Source organism: Heptranchias perlo, chromosome 31, assembly GCF_035084215.1.
Source record: "Heptranchias perlo isolate sHepPer1 chromosome 31, sHepPer1.hap1, whole genome shotgun sequence".
In the NCBI taxonomy this organism is placed as follows: Eukaryota; Metazoa; Chordata; class Chondrichthyes; order Hexanchiformes; family Hexanchidae; genus Heptranchias; species Heptranchias perlo.
The window spans coordinates 14,996,104-15,016,500 of NC_090355.1; the positions used below are offsets into that span (position 1 = coordinate 14,996,104).

The 20,397-nt window shown below is 39.5% G+C and overlaps 1 protein-coding gene across 1 annotated transcript in view; it reads right to left on the reverse strand.

The window, feature by feature from the left end:
• Positions 1-3,449: 3,449 nt before the first annotated feature.
• The window catches only part of arrdc1b (arrestin domain containing 1b), a 65,886-nt gene continuing 48,938 nt past the window's right edge, over positions 3,450-20,397 (reverse strand). Inside the window, exons 5-8 of the mRNA XM_067969607.1 lie at positions 14,957-15,139; positions 12,231-12,407; positions 8,930-9,335; positions 3,450-8,654 (exon numbers count right to left, since the gene is read on the reverse strand). Coding sequence (XP_067825708.1) covers positions 8,590-8,654; positions 8,930-9,335; positions 12,231-12,407; positions 14,957-15,139 — 831 coding nt within the window. The 3' untranslated portion in view covers positions 3,450-8,589. The remainder of the gene's footprint in view (positions 8,655-8,929; positions 9,336-12,230; positions 12,408-14,956; positions 15,140-20,397) is intronic.

The window sequence follows — 20,397 nt, forward strand, 5'->3', positions numbered from 1 at the left end:
ATATTAAGTGCAAGAGAATAACTAAGGAAGGAGTAGGGCCTATTAGAGACCAAAAAGGTAACGTGTGGCGGCAGAAGATGCAGATATGGTTCTTAATGAATACTTTGCGTCTGTCTTCACAAAAGAGGGAGATGATGCAGACATTATAGTTAAGGAGGAGGATTGTGAAATATTGGATGGGTAAACATCGTGAGGGAGGAAATATTAAGGGGATTAGCATCTTTGAAAGTAGATAAATCGCCTGGCCCGGATGAAATGTATCCCAGGCTGTTAAGAGAAGCAAGGGAGGAAATAGCGGAGGCTCTGACCATCATTTTCCAATCCTCTCTGGCTTCAGGCATGGTGCCGGAGGACTGCTAACGTTGTACCATTGTTTGAAAAGGGAGAAAGAGATAGAACGAGTAATTACAGGCCAGTCAGCCTAATCTCGATGGTGGGCAAATTATTGGAAACAATTCTGAGGGACAGTATTGTGGGGTTCAAAACCCCTTTAACAAAAGACATTTGAAGGAAAGGGTTAACTGTACCCCTTTTAAACAAAGGCATTTGAAAACCTGCAAAGTAGTGTGGTAAACTGTGTTCCCCTCACTGACACTGATGGCATTAGAGAAGCGAGAGTTTCGGGATCGCAGACATTGTACTGCGGATAAATATCTAGATTATTAAATAAGCCAATATTGAGCTTAAAGCGTCGTCAGACTTTCAAAACGCATGGGCTTTTAGAAGCACAAGCTTTTCAACACAGCAGGGAGTAATGTAAGAAAAGGCAACAAGGACATACATCAAAGGCTTCGGATCAGGAAAGCAATGATAGGTGTGGAAAAAATCTTGGGCCTCCAATTCCTATCTGGTAATCTGTTCAAAAGAACTGGGATTTGTAAAACATCAAATAGTATTGCACCCAGCATATGGTCAAATGGTATAAGGAATGGATTTGAAGCCAATGAAACAATCAAAATTGGAGATGTAAGGACCATTAAGAATGCCTGGGCGTAAAAATGTAAGGGGCAATCTCTACATGGAAGGCCATAAACAGAGACAATAAAGGAGCCTTTTACAACCCATTGTTTGAGCACATGGTCTTTTCTGCATCAAAGGGTCTCCACTCACATGAAGCCTAAACTGTCAATCATTGAGGTATGTTAATGATTGAGGCATAGCAACAGGGAGCAATTGGACAAAATCAATGACCCTCCCCAATTTTACGTCCTATTGGTTAAAAAAATATTAAAAGACTTTGGGAGAAGAACAGTCTCTTCTTCACTACCCGGCAGTCACAAGGAACACACACTGCAGTTGAACATCACACAAGAGCACCTTGAGTTCTGAAGATCTAATCAACCTTCAATAAAGGTTGTATATGTATTAATGATTTGCCTGATGTCTATTATGTAATGACTTAACAATTCATACAATGTTGCAAATTATTAAGTGTATAACGGATTTTATAGAGGAAAGTCACATGTATGGTTTGATTTTGCTTCATGAATGCTCGTATGAATGATATAATTAAATAATTATTTTTGATTAATGGAACTACCGTGAGGGTGACTTTCTTTGCTTGATTATTTGTCCCGTGTCCAAGAATCAGACAAAATAAGGAATTCCCTACAGTATTAATCGTCATTGAGAAAGGCACGGATTTATTAAGGTCATGTCTGACAAACTTCATTGAATTTTTTTGAGGAGGTAACAAGCAGTGTCGATGAGGGTAGCGTGTTCGATGTAGTCTACATGGATTTTCGCAAGGCCTTTGACAAGGTCCCACATGGGAGACTGGTCAGAAAAGTAAAAGCCCATGGGATCCAAGCAGAAGTGGCAAGTTGGAACCAAATTTGACTCCAAAATTGGCTCAGTGGCAGGAAGCAAAGGGTAATGGTCGACGTGTGTTTTTGAGACTGGAAGGCTGTTTCCAGTGGGGTTCTGTAGGGCTCAGTACTCGTCCCTTGCTTTTTGTGGTATATATCAATGACTTTGATTTAAATGTAGAGGGCATGATTAAGAAGTTTTCAGATGATACAAAATTGGCCACATGGTTGATAGTGAGGAGGAAAGTTTTGGACTGTCGGAAGATGATATCAGGTCAGATGGGCAGAAAAGTGGCAAGTGGAATTCAATCCAGAGAAGTGTGAGGTAATGCATTTGGGGAGGGTAAACAAGGCAAGGGAATACACAATAAATGGGAGGACACAGAGGTGTAGAGGAACTGAGGGACCTTGGAGTGCAGGTCCACAGATTCCAGAAGGTAGCAGGACAGGTAGATAAGGTGGTTAAGGTGGCATACGGGATAGTTTCCTTTCTTAGCCGAGGCACAGAATACAAGCCATGATGTGGAGATGCCGGTGATGGACTGGAGTTGACAATTGTAAACAATTTTACAACACCAAGTTTATAGTCCAACAAATTTATTTTAAATTCCACAAGCTTTCGGAGGCTTCCTCCTTCGTCAGGTGAACGGTGTGGAAATTCCATACCGTTCACCTGACGAAGGAGGAAGCCTCCGAAAGCTTGTGGAATTTAAAATAAATTTGTTGGACTATAAACTTGGTGTTGTAAAATTGTTTACAACAGAATACAAGAGCAGGGAGGTTATGATAGAACTGTATAAAACACGAGCTGGACCACAGCTTGACTACTGCGTACAGTTCTGGTCATCACATTACAGGAAAGAGGGTACAGAGGAGATTTACGAGGATGTTGCCAGGACTGGAGAATTTTAGCTATGTGGAAAGATTGGATAGGCTGGGAACAGAGGAGGCTGAGGGGAGATTTAATTGAGGTGTATAAAATTATGAGGGGCCTAGATAGAGTGGATAGGAAGGACCTATTTCCCTTCGCAGAGGCATCAATAACCAGGGGTAAAGTAATTGGTAGAAGGATTAGAGGGGAGCTGAGGAAATTTTTTTTCACCCAGAGGGTGGTAGGGGTCTGGAACTCTCTGCCTGGAAGGGGTGGTGGAGGCAGAAACCCTCATCACATTTGAAAGGTGCTTGAATGTGCACTTGGAGTGTCGCAACCTACAAGGCTACGGACCAAGAGCTGAAAAGTGGGATTAGGCTGGAAGGCTCTTTTTCGGCTGGCACAGACACGATGGGCCAAATGGCCTCCTTCTGTGCCGTAAATTTCTATGATTCTATTTCTACACCTTAACAGCTGGTTACAGCATTAAACAGATCTCTGACACGTCAGCTCCACTAATACAGTTAGATTTGAAGTTCAGTGCATTCCTTGCACGGAACAATAGTTTAGGCCATTCAAAACAAACTGTTCAGGGTGGCACAGTCCATGCGGCCGATCATCACGTTTTGGTGTTTAAGACACTGACAAAAACTGTGATTTTTAACAGGCAGAAATTCACTAGTCATTCACTCCTCAGCTGCAGTCTCAAAGAGCAAAATCTTAGGTCACCTACTGTAAATTGCAACATTTCACAAACAGCCACAGAAATATTTCTTTGAAAGAAAATTTATTAGTATGGTGTTTTTGACTATTCTTGATTTACATTTTCAAACAATTACTTGTAATTCTAAAACACTAAGGTGCATCAATAAATCAACAGTTTATTATAAAAACATCGGAAAAAAAACAACTGACGTCAATGCATTCTATGAGGAGTTCAAAATGAAGAGTAATTTCCACATGGAAAAAGATGAAAACCAAGTTCATAAAGCTATAATCCAAAAGTGTGCATCTGTACTGTTTAAAGCCATTTTCCTTCTAAGTACAGCATAAGCCTCTGTTGTTCAGGGTGTAATACAACTGAACCCTGTTATAATCCATACAGTAGGAAAGGTTCATTCTCAAAATTTATTTTCAGAACAAAATAGTACTAAGCACTTGGGAGTACCGAGGCAATTTAACTTAGATTTTCAAAACAATTTAAGCCTCTGAAGCTGCTGCCTCTCCCCCAATTAACACAGAAAAGTGAATTATGGGTTGTCAAAAATTAACATTCTTGGCCACAATAAGGTGGGGAAGGAAGTAGAGAAAAAAAAATCCAAAAACAATTAACTGGGACATACTGATGCTCAAGATCTCGTACTGCTGTCAACTGAAACAGATGCCTCTATAAAATGACAATTGCAATTCAGGTCTCTGTACCTTCCAAAAACTGCTTGTGCAAACTATGCAAGGGGAATATTATTACTTCAAAAAGACATAGATGACATGTAAGCTGTTTTATATTAACAGCAATAAAGTTGTTTGCTTTGAAATTTGGTGTTGAAAAGCCAAAATCCTCAGTACTCACAGGATGCTCTTAAGTAATTAAAAAGATCAAATCACAAAATACAGTAGAACTTAGGAAATGCAAGTATATACAAATCATAGCGTGTTAAATAGTTCTAAAAATGTGGTCATTTTTGGTAACATTTTATTGATTTACACCAATACTGACAGAAGTATTTTTCTATTTAGCAGAATGGTTTCTACTTGGAAGTAGTAGTGTTGTCGAAGGGTCTTAACAATATTTGGCATAATATTCTCTTTCTTCAATTTCCAAGAACACACTTTTCAAAGTGAGCATCTATTTCAAAACGTGCATCTAGCACAAACCCTTATTTCTGAAAAGGCAAATAGCTGTTCATTTCAGTAGGAACAATATTGTAGGCTTGGTTCATCATCACATCTATTTTAAGTAGAAGAGTGAAGTAAAAATATCTGCATGATTTAAGTAGCTAGACCAGTATGTAGAATCAAACTACATTATGTTCGTAAGGCAATAATTTGCTCCAGTGCATAAGACAACAATTGATAAGACCTAATTAAGCACATTTAAAATTCATGATTGAGGGCCCTCAAAGTTAACGCCATAACAGGAGTGAAGATACTGGGGAGAACAGAAATTCTTTCCCTAGTTGTAACGATATCAAATGTACAGAATGAAATGTATATATTTAGACAAAATGTACATTATTGGAATCCCCACTGGATTTATAGTTCTTGATGAGGCAGCATAAGCATGAGGGGAATGCTCCTGTTAAGATGAAATATTAACTTTTAGCATCCTAAATAGTACAACAAGGCACACAATACTGATAATAGGTTAAAATTTTAAACAATATTCCCTCTCATACACATTAAGTGCAGTAATACAGCTTGGAGTTTATAGGATGCCATTTTTTCCCTTTTAAATTTCTGGTGCAAATTTCAACCACTCTTTAGTGCCACAAAGTTTCTTGTACAAGCAAAGACAGTTAGATTTTCTGCCTGTGGAATGCATCACCCTAACAGCTACCTCACCTCCTCCCTCCCCCATCAATGATGTTAATTTAATTTGAAAAGATCAGGGGAGCGGGAAAGCTGAATAGAATGGGATGAGTGCGCACACCAAGCTGCATTTGAACTCTACTCGCCCAAGGCCCCAAAAGGGAAACACAGCATTTACACATTTTGGTGTAGATTTTCCCCTTCAGTGCCAAGGCATAATAGTTTAGCAGGATGTAAGATCCGATTGCAAATTTGGGCACAAACTGCTCACGATTCTCCATCCATTCATTTTAATGGATGGAAAATAGTGAGAAGCCCGTTACCAATTTTTCATTAAGGCCTCCGTCCTGCCAAGCTCTTATGTCTGGCGCTGAAAAAGAAAATCTACTCCTTCACATTACAGAATTCTAACTACAACTTCTCTCCCTCCTTGCTGCATTCTTTATCACCCAAAATATTTTGGGCGCTTTTTAAAAATCCAATTGAGCCCATTTGCTTAGTTTGAAGGTGTTTATTGCTGCAGATTAGTTCACATTTATCTCTGCATTTTCTCTCAAGACTTGAGACTGAACAGAGAATAGAGCGATGCGACTGTTATAAAAAGTCTAAGCACTTTGACATATATTTAAACACCTTTGGTCTTTAGTAAGAAATGTGTTAGTATTACAATTTAAAATGAGAAAGCCTTCCACCTAGGTTAGCTATATTTGGTTAATGTGACCCATTTATTTTTCCTGGAGACATCAAACCAAGTACTCAAGTATATGCCTGGAACAGTTTACTCATTACAGCAAATACATGATAGTTTAGCTCCTTAAGATAATCAAGAGCAGGGCCTATGGAATTCTGCATATTTCACTTTCTACAGTTTATGATAAGATCTACAAGTCCTGAGTTTTTCTAATAAAATATGCATTAAAAAGTTAGACTTACTGTTTTGCAGTTATGATTTTAGATCAGCTGAGCTGAAAGCAGTCACCAGGTGATTATTTCTCCATTGCAGAGCATTTTATAAAAAAAAATTGCAAAACAACTGCCAGTTAAGTGGTCAGTGGCCTGTATCAATAGAGAGGCGACACTCTTCTCCCTTTACTTGTTCTTGGTCTCTCATGCTGTATACCATCCCTGGTCGAGTACAGGCAAAACCTGCATTCAAGCAACAGCCAATGCTGCTTTTCAACTGGCTGCTAGAAAGTGCACAGAAAATTGTTCCACAGATTTCAACAATCTCCATGGAATTCATCAAAATGCTCTGCAGATTTCCAACTGATCCATGTACTGAAACAAGCATGTGGTTAGTCAACCTGTACTCAGAATTAGTTTAAAAATATTTAGAAATTTGTACCTATACATAGATAGGAGAATATACAAATACAACAGAAAACTTCTGAAAAAATGAGGTCAGGAAAGTTGGAACTTATGGGCTAAACAGTAACAAGCAGCTCATAAATAAAAAAAGTCATATTTCCCTTCATTACTTTTTCTTCTTACTTGGTGTAAGCAAATCAATTTAAAATTAAATCTCATAATATTTAAGTTTAAAAAAAGTTTTGTTCCAGACTCATTCTTCACACTTCCAAATGAAAATACACTTCAGTAAACAAATCTGTCTTGACAAAACTGTTCCCAGAATAAAATTCAGATCCCTTCTGTATTACACATGAATAGCAGCAGTATGAGAGCAAGCTTGACCACTAGCATCACCAGCTGCCTGGACATTAATACAAATCACAGACTTAGTGTATTTTGCTTCATTCTTCAAGAATCCAGTGATGTGGGGTTTTCCTTGAACTAAACGTGGTAAGAGGACAACATCGTGCTAGACAAATAAACAGATTGTTTTCAGATATAGCTCATCTCTCTACTTTCACCCTCCCCATCCCTCTGGTCCTGCCAGAGTCAAGCTTCCTCCCACGCCCATCCAACATCCCCATCCCTCATAAACCTATATCCTTTTGTAAACGAGTCTTCCAGAGGACTGATGGAAGTTCCTGTCTCCAGCAAGAAAAGCAGCACGCAGCCTGCACTCTTCGAGGTATTCAAGAGCTTGGATAGGAAATCCCTCCATTAAGAGTAATATGCAAATTCAGACTTCATGCATTAATGTGAAAAATTAGTTCAACGTGTTGCTGCGATTCTCATATCCATATGCACAGTCCGATTTAAAACCAGAGACCATTAATAAAAGGGAATCTAAGCTTGAGAAACCATCTACCTGCAAGAGGTCACTTGCTGCAGACTGCCTGTTTTGTGGAAGCAGATGTCTTGGTTCTGCAATTAAAGTACCCTTCCATACTAAACCTGTGCTGATGGAGGTTAAACAAGGTTATTTAGCACCTCTTGAAACTTTGCACATAAAAAAAATTAATCCTGAATGTTACAAATACAGTAGTAGAAAATTGCATTCTGTTAAGCAAACATTCCAGTGAGTGGTTTGGCTCTGATCTGACTTCAATAAGGCTTAAGTTGTAATTACAAGATAACCATACAGGATTTCAAACTTGCCATTTTTATGTGCTAGTTTAAAGAGTGTGCCATAACTTTACCAAAACATACTAAAATTTATAAATACAGTATATATAGATCTCTCTGTGAAACAACATATTCTCAAAAGGTGCAACATAACACTTCAAAGCGAAAGGATCCTCAAGCCATTTCTGTTGGTATTGGTTCTTTAAAAAGGTCATCATATACGAGCGTAGCCATGTAGGCCTGTGGTGCATGTTACTACTACAAAGATAAATGTCTTCAAATCCAAAAAGTACTGAAGGAGGATCAGGATGATCAGAATTGGGATTGATTTTCTATAGCACAAAAACCACCTGCAACAGGACCTTTCTCTCCACCTGAACAGCCAATATTAAGAAGCAAGCATCATCACTGCACCTTGGTTCTTAAGGCCGAGAGTTGTCTCAAAAAGCTTCCAGCTTGCTCGACAGAAACTAGGCCGATTGCAGAAACAGCCTGTCAATTCACAATTATAAGGTGGATTTGTTTAACAAGAGTAAAACTGCATTTATTAATTATATACACAAAGCTGGAGGCATTTAACATTTATATCCACGCCCTTCGACGTTCTTAATCCCAAAACTAAGGATCAATAAGAAAAGTGAACACAGATTATTGCAGTAAAATAGTCAGTATCTGAGTGAGGTCCAGCATGGGAGCAGTAAATAGGCAGACTGAGCACAGAGTATTCCAAGCTGGAGAAGTATCTGCCGTCCTTGATAATGCATCTCGACAACAAAATCTCAGCCTCTTCAATCTCAAAACACATTTGAGGTGGCACATCTCTAAAGTTTGGCTGTGTTTTCCAGTAAAACGTAACTAAAAGGCATTTCTGTACACGAACAGCATTGCCTCTTGAAAGTTTGTTTCAGATTAATTTCCTGCACTCATGCTAGAGTTAGCACTGCTGCAACTCTCCTCATATGTTGGGGGAGGGTCTGTTAAAAGACAAAAAGCAAATTATATATCCTTCAAATGTGCAAATAGCTGGTTTCTTTTTCTTTAGTAAGAAGCTTACTGGTTTTCTGAATTGTTCAGAAACCTTTAAAACAGGAAATTGCCAACAGTTGAAGAAGGTAATCTGTAACCAGAATAGTATTTGCTATTAAGGCATTGCTGCTAGTTTTGCTAAATACAATCAAAGGAAAAGATAAATAAACTAGAAGTAGCTCTATATTTCTCAGATTTACAAAAACAAAAGCAGACAACCTACCATATGGATAGGCCCATGAGCTATATTCAGGAGGTAAAATCAGAGTATTTTCAGTAAGATCTGCAACAACAGGTCCATCTGCATAGTAAGGGACTGTAGCACCAGTTGAAATACAAAGCACGGGACCAGGAAGCTGTCCACTAGTATTGCTTTCAAAGCCAGATGTGTAGCTAAAAGCATGAGGTGATAAAGTTTGCTGCTGAGAGTGGCTTTTGGTTGGAAGAACGATACTGTCCATGGGCTGATAACCAGAAGCACCAACATCTTCAGCTGGCGGAGCTGTGGGGATCACCGTAGGTGAAGTAGGTTGGGGTTGTCTGGATGGAGTCAGAGGGGGACTATTCACCGCAATATTTCCAATGTAAATTGGCAAGCTGACTAAAATCTCTGGTGATCGCACAGAAACCTGTCGAAACACAAAAATGGTCTTGCTTTACTCCAGTTTTTCCACAATCTTTGAAAATTTGAAACAGTTTTGTTGTAGAAAATAAAGTAGAATTCTAAAGTTAGAAACAAAAAAAAATGATGCGAGATCAGATTCCCGATGGCCCAATGGGAAAAGTACTACTTCCTGAAACCAAGTGAGACAGACAAGAAGGTGCTACATTTATTCCTTGGTTTGTGCTGAGCTGGCTGAATTCAGACTCAGGACCCAGAGTTAATTGAGGACAAGAGGCAAAGAAAATATCAGCTAGCATTTTCACTCCTGATCACTAACCAGTGACCTGTGCTGGAAAGACTGGATATGCGGACATCTGTTGGCAACAGCCAACTGAATGAACATATTCAGCTGGGATACTCTCCATGGTCGATCAGCATACCAACATTCACCGTCTTGCTTGACACAAGAATGGTCCCTTGGATACGATGCCAAAGGGTTGCCAATGTCCACAGAATCATATTTGAGAACGTGTTAGAACAGGTGAATTATAGAGTACACAACTTTGCATGTGGTGATACTTCAGGCCAACATAACTTTACAAGCATGAGTGAGGCATGTTAAACAATACTGCCTCTCTCGTGCTGCCAGCAAGGTTACAATAGCCAGGAACATCAGCATATACAGACACACATACCTTACCATATGCAAACTGGTGGATCTCACGGAAAGTCAGAAGGTACGATGTTTCATACTCAAATGGATGTGTTGCGGAAGATGAGTAATTGGGGAGAAAGTAGTATTTAGAGGAAAGCACTGGTTATAGGTGGTAACAAAATAATTAAGGGGTACTTGGGGACAATTAATTGAAAGGGTACTAAGCCGTATAGATGGTGGGTAGTGGACAAGGGAGGGTAGTGGGGAATGCAGTTTTAGTGGGTGATTATAAGGTAGGCAATGGGTACTGAGGAGACAATAGGCATTTGGGGTGGTAACAGATAGCAGCGGAAAGTGGACCAAGTGACTAAGGAAGAATTTACGATGGGAGAGAAGTAACAGAAGCATTTTGAAATAAATAAGAGTAGAGTTGGCTGGAAATAAATTCACGGTTGTGGAAATAAGCTAGGGCCAACAGGCTGCACTGGGGTTTATTCTTTATGTTATGGTGTGATATTAAAAGGCTGTAGGGCAAGTCAATCTTTAAATTTTTTAAAATTCTAGCAGTGGGTCAAAAGGCTTAAAAAAGATCAAAATATATGCATAAAATTATAAGCCAATTTAAATCGAAAATAAAACTAACCCACAGGACAACTGGGTAAGTAAAATGGCGAATGGATCTAAATGACTTACGCCACCATCTCACCCATGGAGGAAGGCTTTCAAACTGCATATTGAACACTGAAAGCATTTTCAATAATTTGTTTACAGGGAGTTACACAGGTCAGTGATCAGATGAGCACTGGAAACCCTATGAAAGCATACATAATGGCATCACTGGACACACCAACACTACCTGTGCAAATTTTAACATGACAATCTCCACAGGAAAGTTTACACAGGATTTTTCAAACCACATACTGATTTAAATATATTATAAATAAGGGTCAAATCAAAGCCACAAATAACATCCTCTGTGACTGTGGCGCACTATCCCTCCTCATTGTTCTCGACCAGTCAAAACCTACGGCATGGTTGACCACACCATCCTCCCACAACGCCTGTCCTCTGTTGCCCAGCTGAATGGAACTGCACTCGCCAGGGTACACTCTTATCTATTCAGTCGTAGCCAGACAGTCTCCTGCAATGGCTTCTCTTCCCACCTCGCAACCGCTGGAGTCCAAGGATCTATTCTTGGCCCGCTGCTATTTCTTATCTACATGCTGCCTCTTGGCGACATCATCCGCAGTCAGATTCCAAGTCATTGTCTTTGGTTTCTGCCACAAACTCCGTTCCCTCGCCACCAATTCCAACCCCCTGGCCACCGGCTCAGGCTGAACCAGACTGTTCGCAACCTCTACGTCCTATCTAACCTGAAGCTGAGCTTCTGACCCCAAATCCTCTCCATCACAAAGACTGCCTACTTCCACCTCCATAATATCGGCCGTCCCTGCCCCTGCCTCAGCCCATCTGCTGCTGAAACCTTCATCCATGCTTTTGTTAGCTCCAGACTTGACTATTCCAACATTCTCCTGGCCGGCCTCCCATCTTCAAACCCTCCATAAACTAGAACTCATCCAAAACTCTGCTGCCCATATTCTAACTGAAACCAAATCCCGTTCACCCATCACTCCTGTGCTCGCCGACCGACATTGGCTCCAGGTTCACCAAAGGCTCAATTTTAAAATTATTATCCTCGCGTTCAAATCCCACCATGGCCTCGACCCTCCCCATCTCTGTAACCTTCTCCAGCCCGACAACCCTCCAAGAACTCAGTGTTCCTCCAACTCTGGCCTCTTGTGCATCCCCCACTTCCTTCGCCCAACCATTGGCGGCCGTGCCTTCTGCCGTCTCGGACCTAAACTCAAATTCCCTCCCCAAACCTCTTCGTTTCTCCACCTCTCTCTCCTCCTTTAAAACACTGATTAAAACCTACCTCTTCGACCAGATGTTTGACAATCTGTCCTACTTTCTCATTCTTTGGCTCAGTGTCAATTTTTATCTGATTACACTCCTGTAAAACGACTTGGGATGTTTAACCATGTTAACGGCGCTAAATAAATGCAAGTTGCTGTTGGGTGCCAAAGCTGTAACCTGCCTTATGTTACAGTAGTATGCATTTTAACAGTTTCTGCCAAGGCCAGCATGTTCAAAATTTACTATTTTGTTTGGGGGGCAAGGAGGAACAGAAGGGAGATAAGACAAATTCCTCTATCCTATTGGTTGTTAATTGGGGTTTAGATACTTAATTCACATCCTCCTCACCTGGATGAAATAATCGATTTGTATTAAATTACAACCATGTAGCGATGACTGAGGTAATGGTGGCACAATAATCTGCTCCTTCCATTCTGCTTGTTTCCAAGACTTCACTCCTGACCCTTCAACCTCTGCAATTGTCCGCAGATCATAGATTATTCGCTTTGATTTATAGGTAACTTTCTGTAACATAATGCCAAAACAGATATCAAGAGATATTAATTAATTTGAAATTAAAGCAAAAGGTGAAAACAATACCAGAAGGGCTGAATCATAAATTTACAACACTGAAAACCATGAAAGCAACCTGCAGAAGAAGTGAAGCCATGGTCATTTGTGATATCAAAATCCTTATTATGAATGTCACTCATGCAATATGAAATACTGCACTTCATGAACCTGGGCTGTATTGACAAAGACTACCAACAGAAATGGAGCCAAGCTCATGGAAACCAATAGTTATGGGAGGAGGGAATGTGTCTTTTGATTAAGTAAACAGAGCTGCACATTCATATAAGGCAAATGAGTTTAAAGTAGTTGATTGTAAACTTCTTAACGTACACTTTTGTTTGTCACATTACCCTGTCATTTTTTTTAAAAAAGAGAATTACTGTATGGATCTGGTTATAAAGGAGAATAAGCTTGCAGCAGACAGATTATAATCCAGTTTCCCACAAATCAATTGTAGAACAGCTTCATAAGGCAATGATAAACACCAACATAAAGAAGGCTGGGGAAGAACAGGGTGCTTGATCGGAGACAGCAATAACCACTTAGAATATCTAGCAGCCATGTTACCTGCAGATGCCAGTGTTTCCCAATCTACAGGTCTCATACAACCGGCTGCAACCCAAATGTAAAGTTACTGTGACTCACTAAGGCAGATGACTGGAAAGATCCACTTTTTCCAGGCCTTCCTGGATGCTGGCCTTAATGAATCCCGACAAGTTTATTTTTAGATTGCAGCTGACAATGCATTTCGGGAGCCTGCACCACTAGCACACGTCTCAGCACAATATATAAGCAGATATTGTTCTATGTTTTCAGGAAATGCAACACATTGACTATTTTTCACTGAAATACTTGGTTTCAAATTTGGTCTATCCAGATAGATGAAGAGGGAGTAGTTTCTAAATTCCTGCCTAAGCACCAAGTTATATAGATATATGTTGATCCTTTCAATATTAGAGAACATTGGCAGAGTTATCTTTACTGGAAGTATACTGGTAGTGCAGGGAACGGGGTAAGTAGATATACAGTAAATACAAAGCTTGAACAGCAATAAGTGCGAAACACAAACAGCAAAACAATTACTGTTGAAGCAGAGTTGGAAATTAGTCTTTTAGTTGAAGTGTTCTCCCTTGAATGGCCTATGTGACTTGCTATAAATCTGGTAATACTTACTGTCGGAGCAGTCAAACACTAATCACTGTAATTAAATAATTTCTTTCATCATGCTTTGCAGTGAATCTTAGCCTTTCCTTTACAAAGAAGTTAGGACAAAAGGCATTTTCCCAGCCATGATCTAATTGAATTGTGGAACAGGCTCGAGGGGTTGAATGGTCTACTCCAGTTTTATGTTCCCAAGAAAGTAGCAATTCCTAAAATTCCAAATCCAAGAAACCTGAAATCTCAAAACTATCTATAATTCAGTCGATTTTCTTACTTGGAGAAAATAAAAAGCCCAGAAAATGCATATGCTGTGGTACCTGTCTACAGTAGGTTGTCATGGCAGACAAAATGCTATTAGAGTGGAAATACAGACAGTAAACATTGGCATGTTCACACAGCACGAGTCCTTACAATACGTAACAGCACAGCAAATACGACTAAAACTTTGGTATGTGTTTATGTTTTTACTTCAATCTTTCTATAAGCCAATGTAACAGAAATTTGAACTAATCTATTGATCCAGTAAGTTACCACTGAACATTTTTGTGTAAGTGTGGCCGTACTGTTTTATTTTGTGCAATTGCAGGCACATAATTAAAAGGACATTGGTCAACTTTTAAGTACACTGAATTGGAGCCCAAGAACAATCTTAAATTGTACTCAAAACTGTAGAGCATTTCTAACAGTTTTGAAAAGAACTGGAAAGTCTTTTTTTGAATAGATAATTGAACTGAGACACCAATTAAAAATGGGCTCCAAGCAAAACATTAATATAAATGAGGCTCATTATATTTCAGATGTACTCATTAAACTTCAGAAGTTTAAGCTTGACTTGGCTTCATAAGTCACACCTGGTTCATCAGAGGCAATGCATGATTCAGTTTAATGGATTCAATATGAAGCACATCATTTATTTTGCGGACGTCTGAAAATTATATCTCGAACGGCATGCTCGCTCACTAGAATATAACATTTTAGTAAATTAGTACTAATATTAAATGCATTTACTGAGTAAATTAATTCACATATTTGCTGACAGCCTCCTCACTTTGCAGTTAGCTCCTGCTGCTAACTTTTCAGCACTCAAAAGGAGAAAAAGTACATCTGTTGTACAAAATAAAATTCTGGTCAAGGGTCAAGTTCAGCGTAGTTTCAGTAAAACTAAATTTTAGAGATTAGATTTTTGTAAAGAATTTAATAGAGCTATTTTCATTAATAATTTTAGTCATTGTAAAGGCACGACAGTGATTGTATTATTTCAAGCACTGACATTTCAGAATGCAGTGACTGAAAACTCAGGACTGCAGAAGCTTGTAATGCAGCACAGATCGAAAGATTACCTGGATTAGACTGGCGACAATGTTACCAATATCCTTCCCAGACTTGTTTTGGATGGCTGTAGTTAGCTGGATGATCTGCCCTGAAGTGTATCCTTTAAGATCAGTGCTTACTGATAAAGCCACAACCCCACTTTTCACAATCAGGTAGCTAAACTTCTTGGTCATACTTATGACATTTGGTTGCTGTCAAGAAAAAAAGCCCAAAAAGTTAGTTTAAAAAAAATCCTTATATTAACTGTAAAGCATTTCACTGCAGAGAGGGTCACTTGAATTCCTTTGTGAGATCAGCGCTCACATACCATGTTAGATCAAGTAATGGTGTAAAGTTTTTTGGTTAATTAGAGAAGAGGCAAACTGTATGGTACAGTAGGCATTACACAATCCTACTTGAGATCTAAACTGAAAGCTCCTTAATCATCTTCTCTCCCAACTGCTTGCAAGTGTAAAGATCCCAAGTGAAGCTAGTGTGGCTAGTTTCAACTTCAAAATAGACATCATCCCATGTAACTACAGTCAGAGTAGTATGAACAGAACAATGGCAGCAGGTCATCAATCCTTAACCTGGCATGGGAAGAACCAGGTTGAAGGAAGGGAGAAATGAGAAGAGGAGGCACAGGCAAGTGTAAAGGGCAAAGACGACTTGCTGGACAATTTCTTAGTTACCAAAGAATATACAAGTAGAACTCTTAGAACAATTAGTTTTGTTTTATTACAAGGCTCCTGTTTCTTAATGCATAAACAATGGATGGACCGCAACTGGATAGCTAGAAGACCTCAGCTTGGGTGGAGTTTCTTGCTCTGTGGCCAAATTCTTTGATGCACTCCAAGTTTTACCTTTATTACAGAAGGGCAATTTTGCTTGTGTTATCAGCATTTAATACAATTTGCTACTTTTAGTGAGTTCATGAAGTGCAATGATCTGCTGCACTTATCACCTCAATAAATCACTGAATTTAAACTCCTTAGTCAATTGCAACGTCTTAAATTACAATAGTATTCAATGCACCCCAATGAACATCATTTCCTTTACATTCACGTTTTGGATACCGTTAACACAAACTTAACATTTCAAACAGTGTTCAAGCTACTTCTGAAACTGACGGCTCTAACGGAGCAGAGCTATTACCTCAGTTACTCACTCACCAATTCCAGCGAGCAATAATCAAATGGACCAATCCTGACCAATACAGTTAATAAAACAATTGTATGTACAGTAAGGCACTTCGGCTATTAAGTTACAATAATTGAAGCAAGACTAGTGTTATTAACAGCTGCGCTCATGTTAACCATGTTAGTTTCGATTTGTTTGATTTTATGACTCACAACTTCCAGGACCAAACTGAACCAGCCAGCACTTGTAGCCTTCAATTACCTTCAATTATTCATAAGTTACCTTCATCACGAGCTCATATGTAGACTGCAACCAGTTTCTAGCCAAACCATGTAGTTTTCAATCAGGTTACTGATCAGAGATATCCTGCTTTTCGCCGACAATCCATCCTTTCAAACTTGAAACCCCACACATAGTAGAAAACAAATTAACAATAATCAAATTAACCCATAATTCAGCTCCTATTTGCCACTACAGTTGGCATAATTAAAATGGCCATCAGTATAAGGGGTGGGGAGGCCATTTGCCACGCTGACCCTTGAAATCTTAATGTATACCTCGGGCCCCTCACCGACTCAGCTCAATGTATTTCCTGGCACATTTCTAGATCCTTCCAGCCACTGAAAGCAGCAATGAGGTCCTGATAACATACACCTGCAGCACCACACCAAAATTTTACGTCCTATTAGTTCCATCACATGTCAGAAGTGAAAGGGAAAGCAGAAGAACCAAGGTGTTTTGCAACTATAAAAAGATGTTACAGCAAATTTTTTTTTAAAACTTTCATTGTTCTGATACATACACAAAGTAACACCTTCCTTCCCCTTTGTTTCTACTTCATGACCAAGGTGGTTATTTCCTGCGGCTAAGTCCGAGGTCAAGTTCTATAAGGTTTCATATTAATGATTGTAAGTACACCATATGCTTTACCTCAAATTTGGGTAGAATCAATAGAATGGAGAAATTGTAATTTTACTTCACAAGCAAAACATTTGAAAGTGAACAATATTGGAGAAAATTAGTGTTGTCAAATTTGGAATTGCTAGCTTTTCAAATTACTACACAGCAAACCATTTTGAAAACTAATCTACATGTAAATTATTGTACTGAGAGATTTCTTACAGAAACAATTTTCCACAACATTCTACTGCAGAATGCAGCCCTTTTAGAAGGTTTGTGTCATTGTTCAGAAAGATTGGTCAGATACTAAAAAGGAGTTTCGCTATTAGTACCTTTTCCAAAAATCCTTTTTCACTGCTAATTTTGGGCAAACTGAATCCAAAAGTGAGGGGCAGTTGAAACAGGTGAGTAACAGTGAAGAATGTATATTGTCAAACCGGGTGATGGAACTAAACTATCATCTGACTCAACAATCCTGTCCAACCAGGTTTCTCTCACATGATCAACACGTTAAACAAAAAAGCAGAAAATTAACAATGACGACAAGTTGAGCCACAATTTTATAAATCTCTTTTTTAAAAAAATAGAAATACAAATGGTGAGACACCGTATGAACATCAGATAGGGAATAGAAATCTAAAGGGACAAAGTAGGAGCATTGGCCCTTACAGCTGGCAAACTATAAACGTGGCTTCCATAAAACAGATTATAATCAATCAATGTGCAAGAATTGGTTCCAACTATCTGTCAAAGGTATCTTCCTTCCTTCCCCCACCCCCACCTGTTGACTCTTCATTCGGCAGTAACCTCCTTCTTGACTCAAACCCTCCTACAATCAAGGCAGTTTTTGGCACTGGACTGGTTTTCTTGTTAGTGTAAAATAAGCCCAGATTGTTTTTAAACCTGCTCACACACCAACATGCTGCAAACATACACAGTGGCTAACTTATGTAAGTTCTTTAAAATAAAACAAGCCAAGCTAGGTACCCATACATAGCGTGCTGGTGTATGTAGTAAAAAAAAATTGCTTCACCTGGGAAGCTTTGGCCCTGATTAGTGATCCAAAAACCATTTCAATTTTGGTTGTGGCATGAACTGCAGGGATGGAGTCAGGATACAGGCAGCCTTTTTTGCACATCTTTTTCAGAGGTAAATATACTTTGCTTTGGCTGATAATGCAGGCAGCAGCTCCGCTTCCCAAAAGAAACTGTGACAGCAGACGCAGCAGCACCACTAAAGGTATGTGGATGCATGACTAACTGTACTTTTGGATGTTTCCTCAAGAGCATACCATTCACAGTATGCCAAGCCAGTGCCGTGCCAGGGTGATGATCAGCCAGTCGGAGCTGATTTGCTGCACCTGCCAACCATATCTAGAGTCCGTGTCACACCTGCCTGGCAGTGGCAGAGAACTGTCTTCACAGAATCTGAATTGACAACCAGGTGCAGAGCCCTTCCATGTGCTACATGGACACCTGTAGGTACTATGTAGCATAGGCCTGGTACATCCACTGCCAGTAAGTCTCTGCTATGGGCCTGAAAATAGGCTTCATCTCCTTGCAAGCATGGGGGATGGTTCTGTAGAATGGCACAGAGGTCCTTGCAACCACCTCATGCACCAGCACTTTGACCTCAGCTGCAAACAGGGATTCAGGTGCTGGGCTGCCCTGTCACTTGCCTCTGGATTCTGATCAGCACTTTGATTGACTTTCTCTCGTTAGCCTCCAGCCCCATTCGCCTTGGCAAAGGCTGAAATGGCTTTTGAGGGTCTCCAAAGACCCACAGAATTTTTGTAACCTTATTGTGCCACTTCCCTTCAATTGTTGCCTTCCTTTTAAGATTCACATACACAATATTTCCCGCTTCCATCATCACCAGTGTTTTCCTTTTGCCAGTCCTAATTTAAACCTGAAGCTCTTGTAATGAGTTACATAGAATTACATAGAACATACAGCACAGAAACAGGCCATTCAGCCCAACGCTGGTGTTTATGCTCCACATGAGTCTCCTCCCTGCCTACTTCATCTAACTATCAGCATATCTTTCTATTCCTTTCTCCCTCATGTGTTTATCCAGCTTTCCTTAAATGCATCGATACTAGTTGCCTCAACTATTCCTTGTAGTAGCAAGTTCCACATTAAAACCACTCTCTGCGTAAAGAGGTTTCTCCTGAATTCCCTACTGGATTTATTAGTGACTATCTTATATTTATGGCCCTTAGTTCTGGTCTTCCCCATGAGTGGAAAGATCTTCTCTACGTCGACCCTATCAAATCCTTTCAGAATCTTAAAGACTTCTATCAGGTCACCCCTCAGTCTCTTTTCTAGAGAAAAGAGCCCCAGCCTGCTCAATTTTTCCTGATACCAGAATAGTAAGGTTACACATATCAACCCAGTAAATTTTTTTTGCACCTTTTCCAGTGCCTCTATATCCTTTCTATTAAATGGAGAACTGTTCACAGTACTCCAAGAGTAGTCGAACCAAGGTTCTATTCAAGTTTAACATACCTTCTCTGCTTTTCAATTCTATCGCTCCAGAAACGAACCCGAGTGCTTGGTTTGCTCTTTTTATGGCCTTATTAACCTGCGTCGCTACTTTTAATGATTTGTGTATCTCTACCCCATTTAGACTCTTATTATCCAAGCAATATGTGACCCCCATTATTATTCCCACCAATACGTAATACCTCATACTTGTCTATATTGAAATTCATTTGCCAATTACACGCCCATTCTGCAAGTTTATTAATGTCTTCCTGTATTTTGTTGCAGTCCTCCTCAGTATTAACTATATCCCCCAATTTGGTGTCGTCTGCAAATTTTGAAATTGTACTTCCGATTCCATAGTCCAAATCGTTCATGTTAATGGTGAACAACAGTGTTCCCAGCACCAATCCTTGAGGAATACTATTTCCCACCTTTTGCCAGTCTGAGTAACTATCTTTAACCCCTACTCTCTCTCTTCTGTTTTGTCACCAGCTTGCTATCCATTCTATACTTGTCCCGACTCTACATGCTCTGACCTTAGTCATGAGTCTACTATAAAGTACTTTATCGAAGGCCTTTTTGAAAATCCAAAAATATTATATCTACTGCATTACCCTTGTCTATCCTTTCTGTTACTTCTACAAAGAATTAGATAAGGTTGGTCAAGCATGACCTTCCCTTTTGAAATTTGTGCTGACTATTCTTCATTATATTTTCAGTTTCTAGATATTTTTCTATTATGTCTTGGAGCAAGGATTCCATCATCCTTCCAACCACCAACATTAAGCTAATTGGTCTATAGTTCCCTGGATTGGTTTTATCTCCCTCTTTAAATATAGGAATCAAATTAGCTGTCCGCCAGTCCTCTGGCACTATTTGTAACAAATTTTTAGATATATGTAAGTGTCTCTTCCCTGCTTTTTAAAAAAAATAGCTTTATTAAC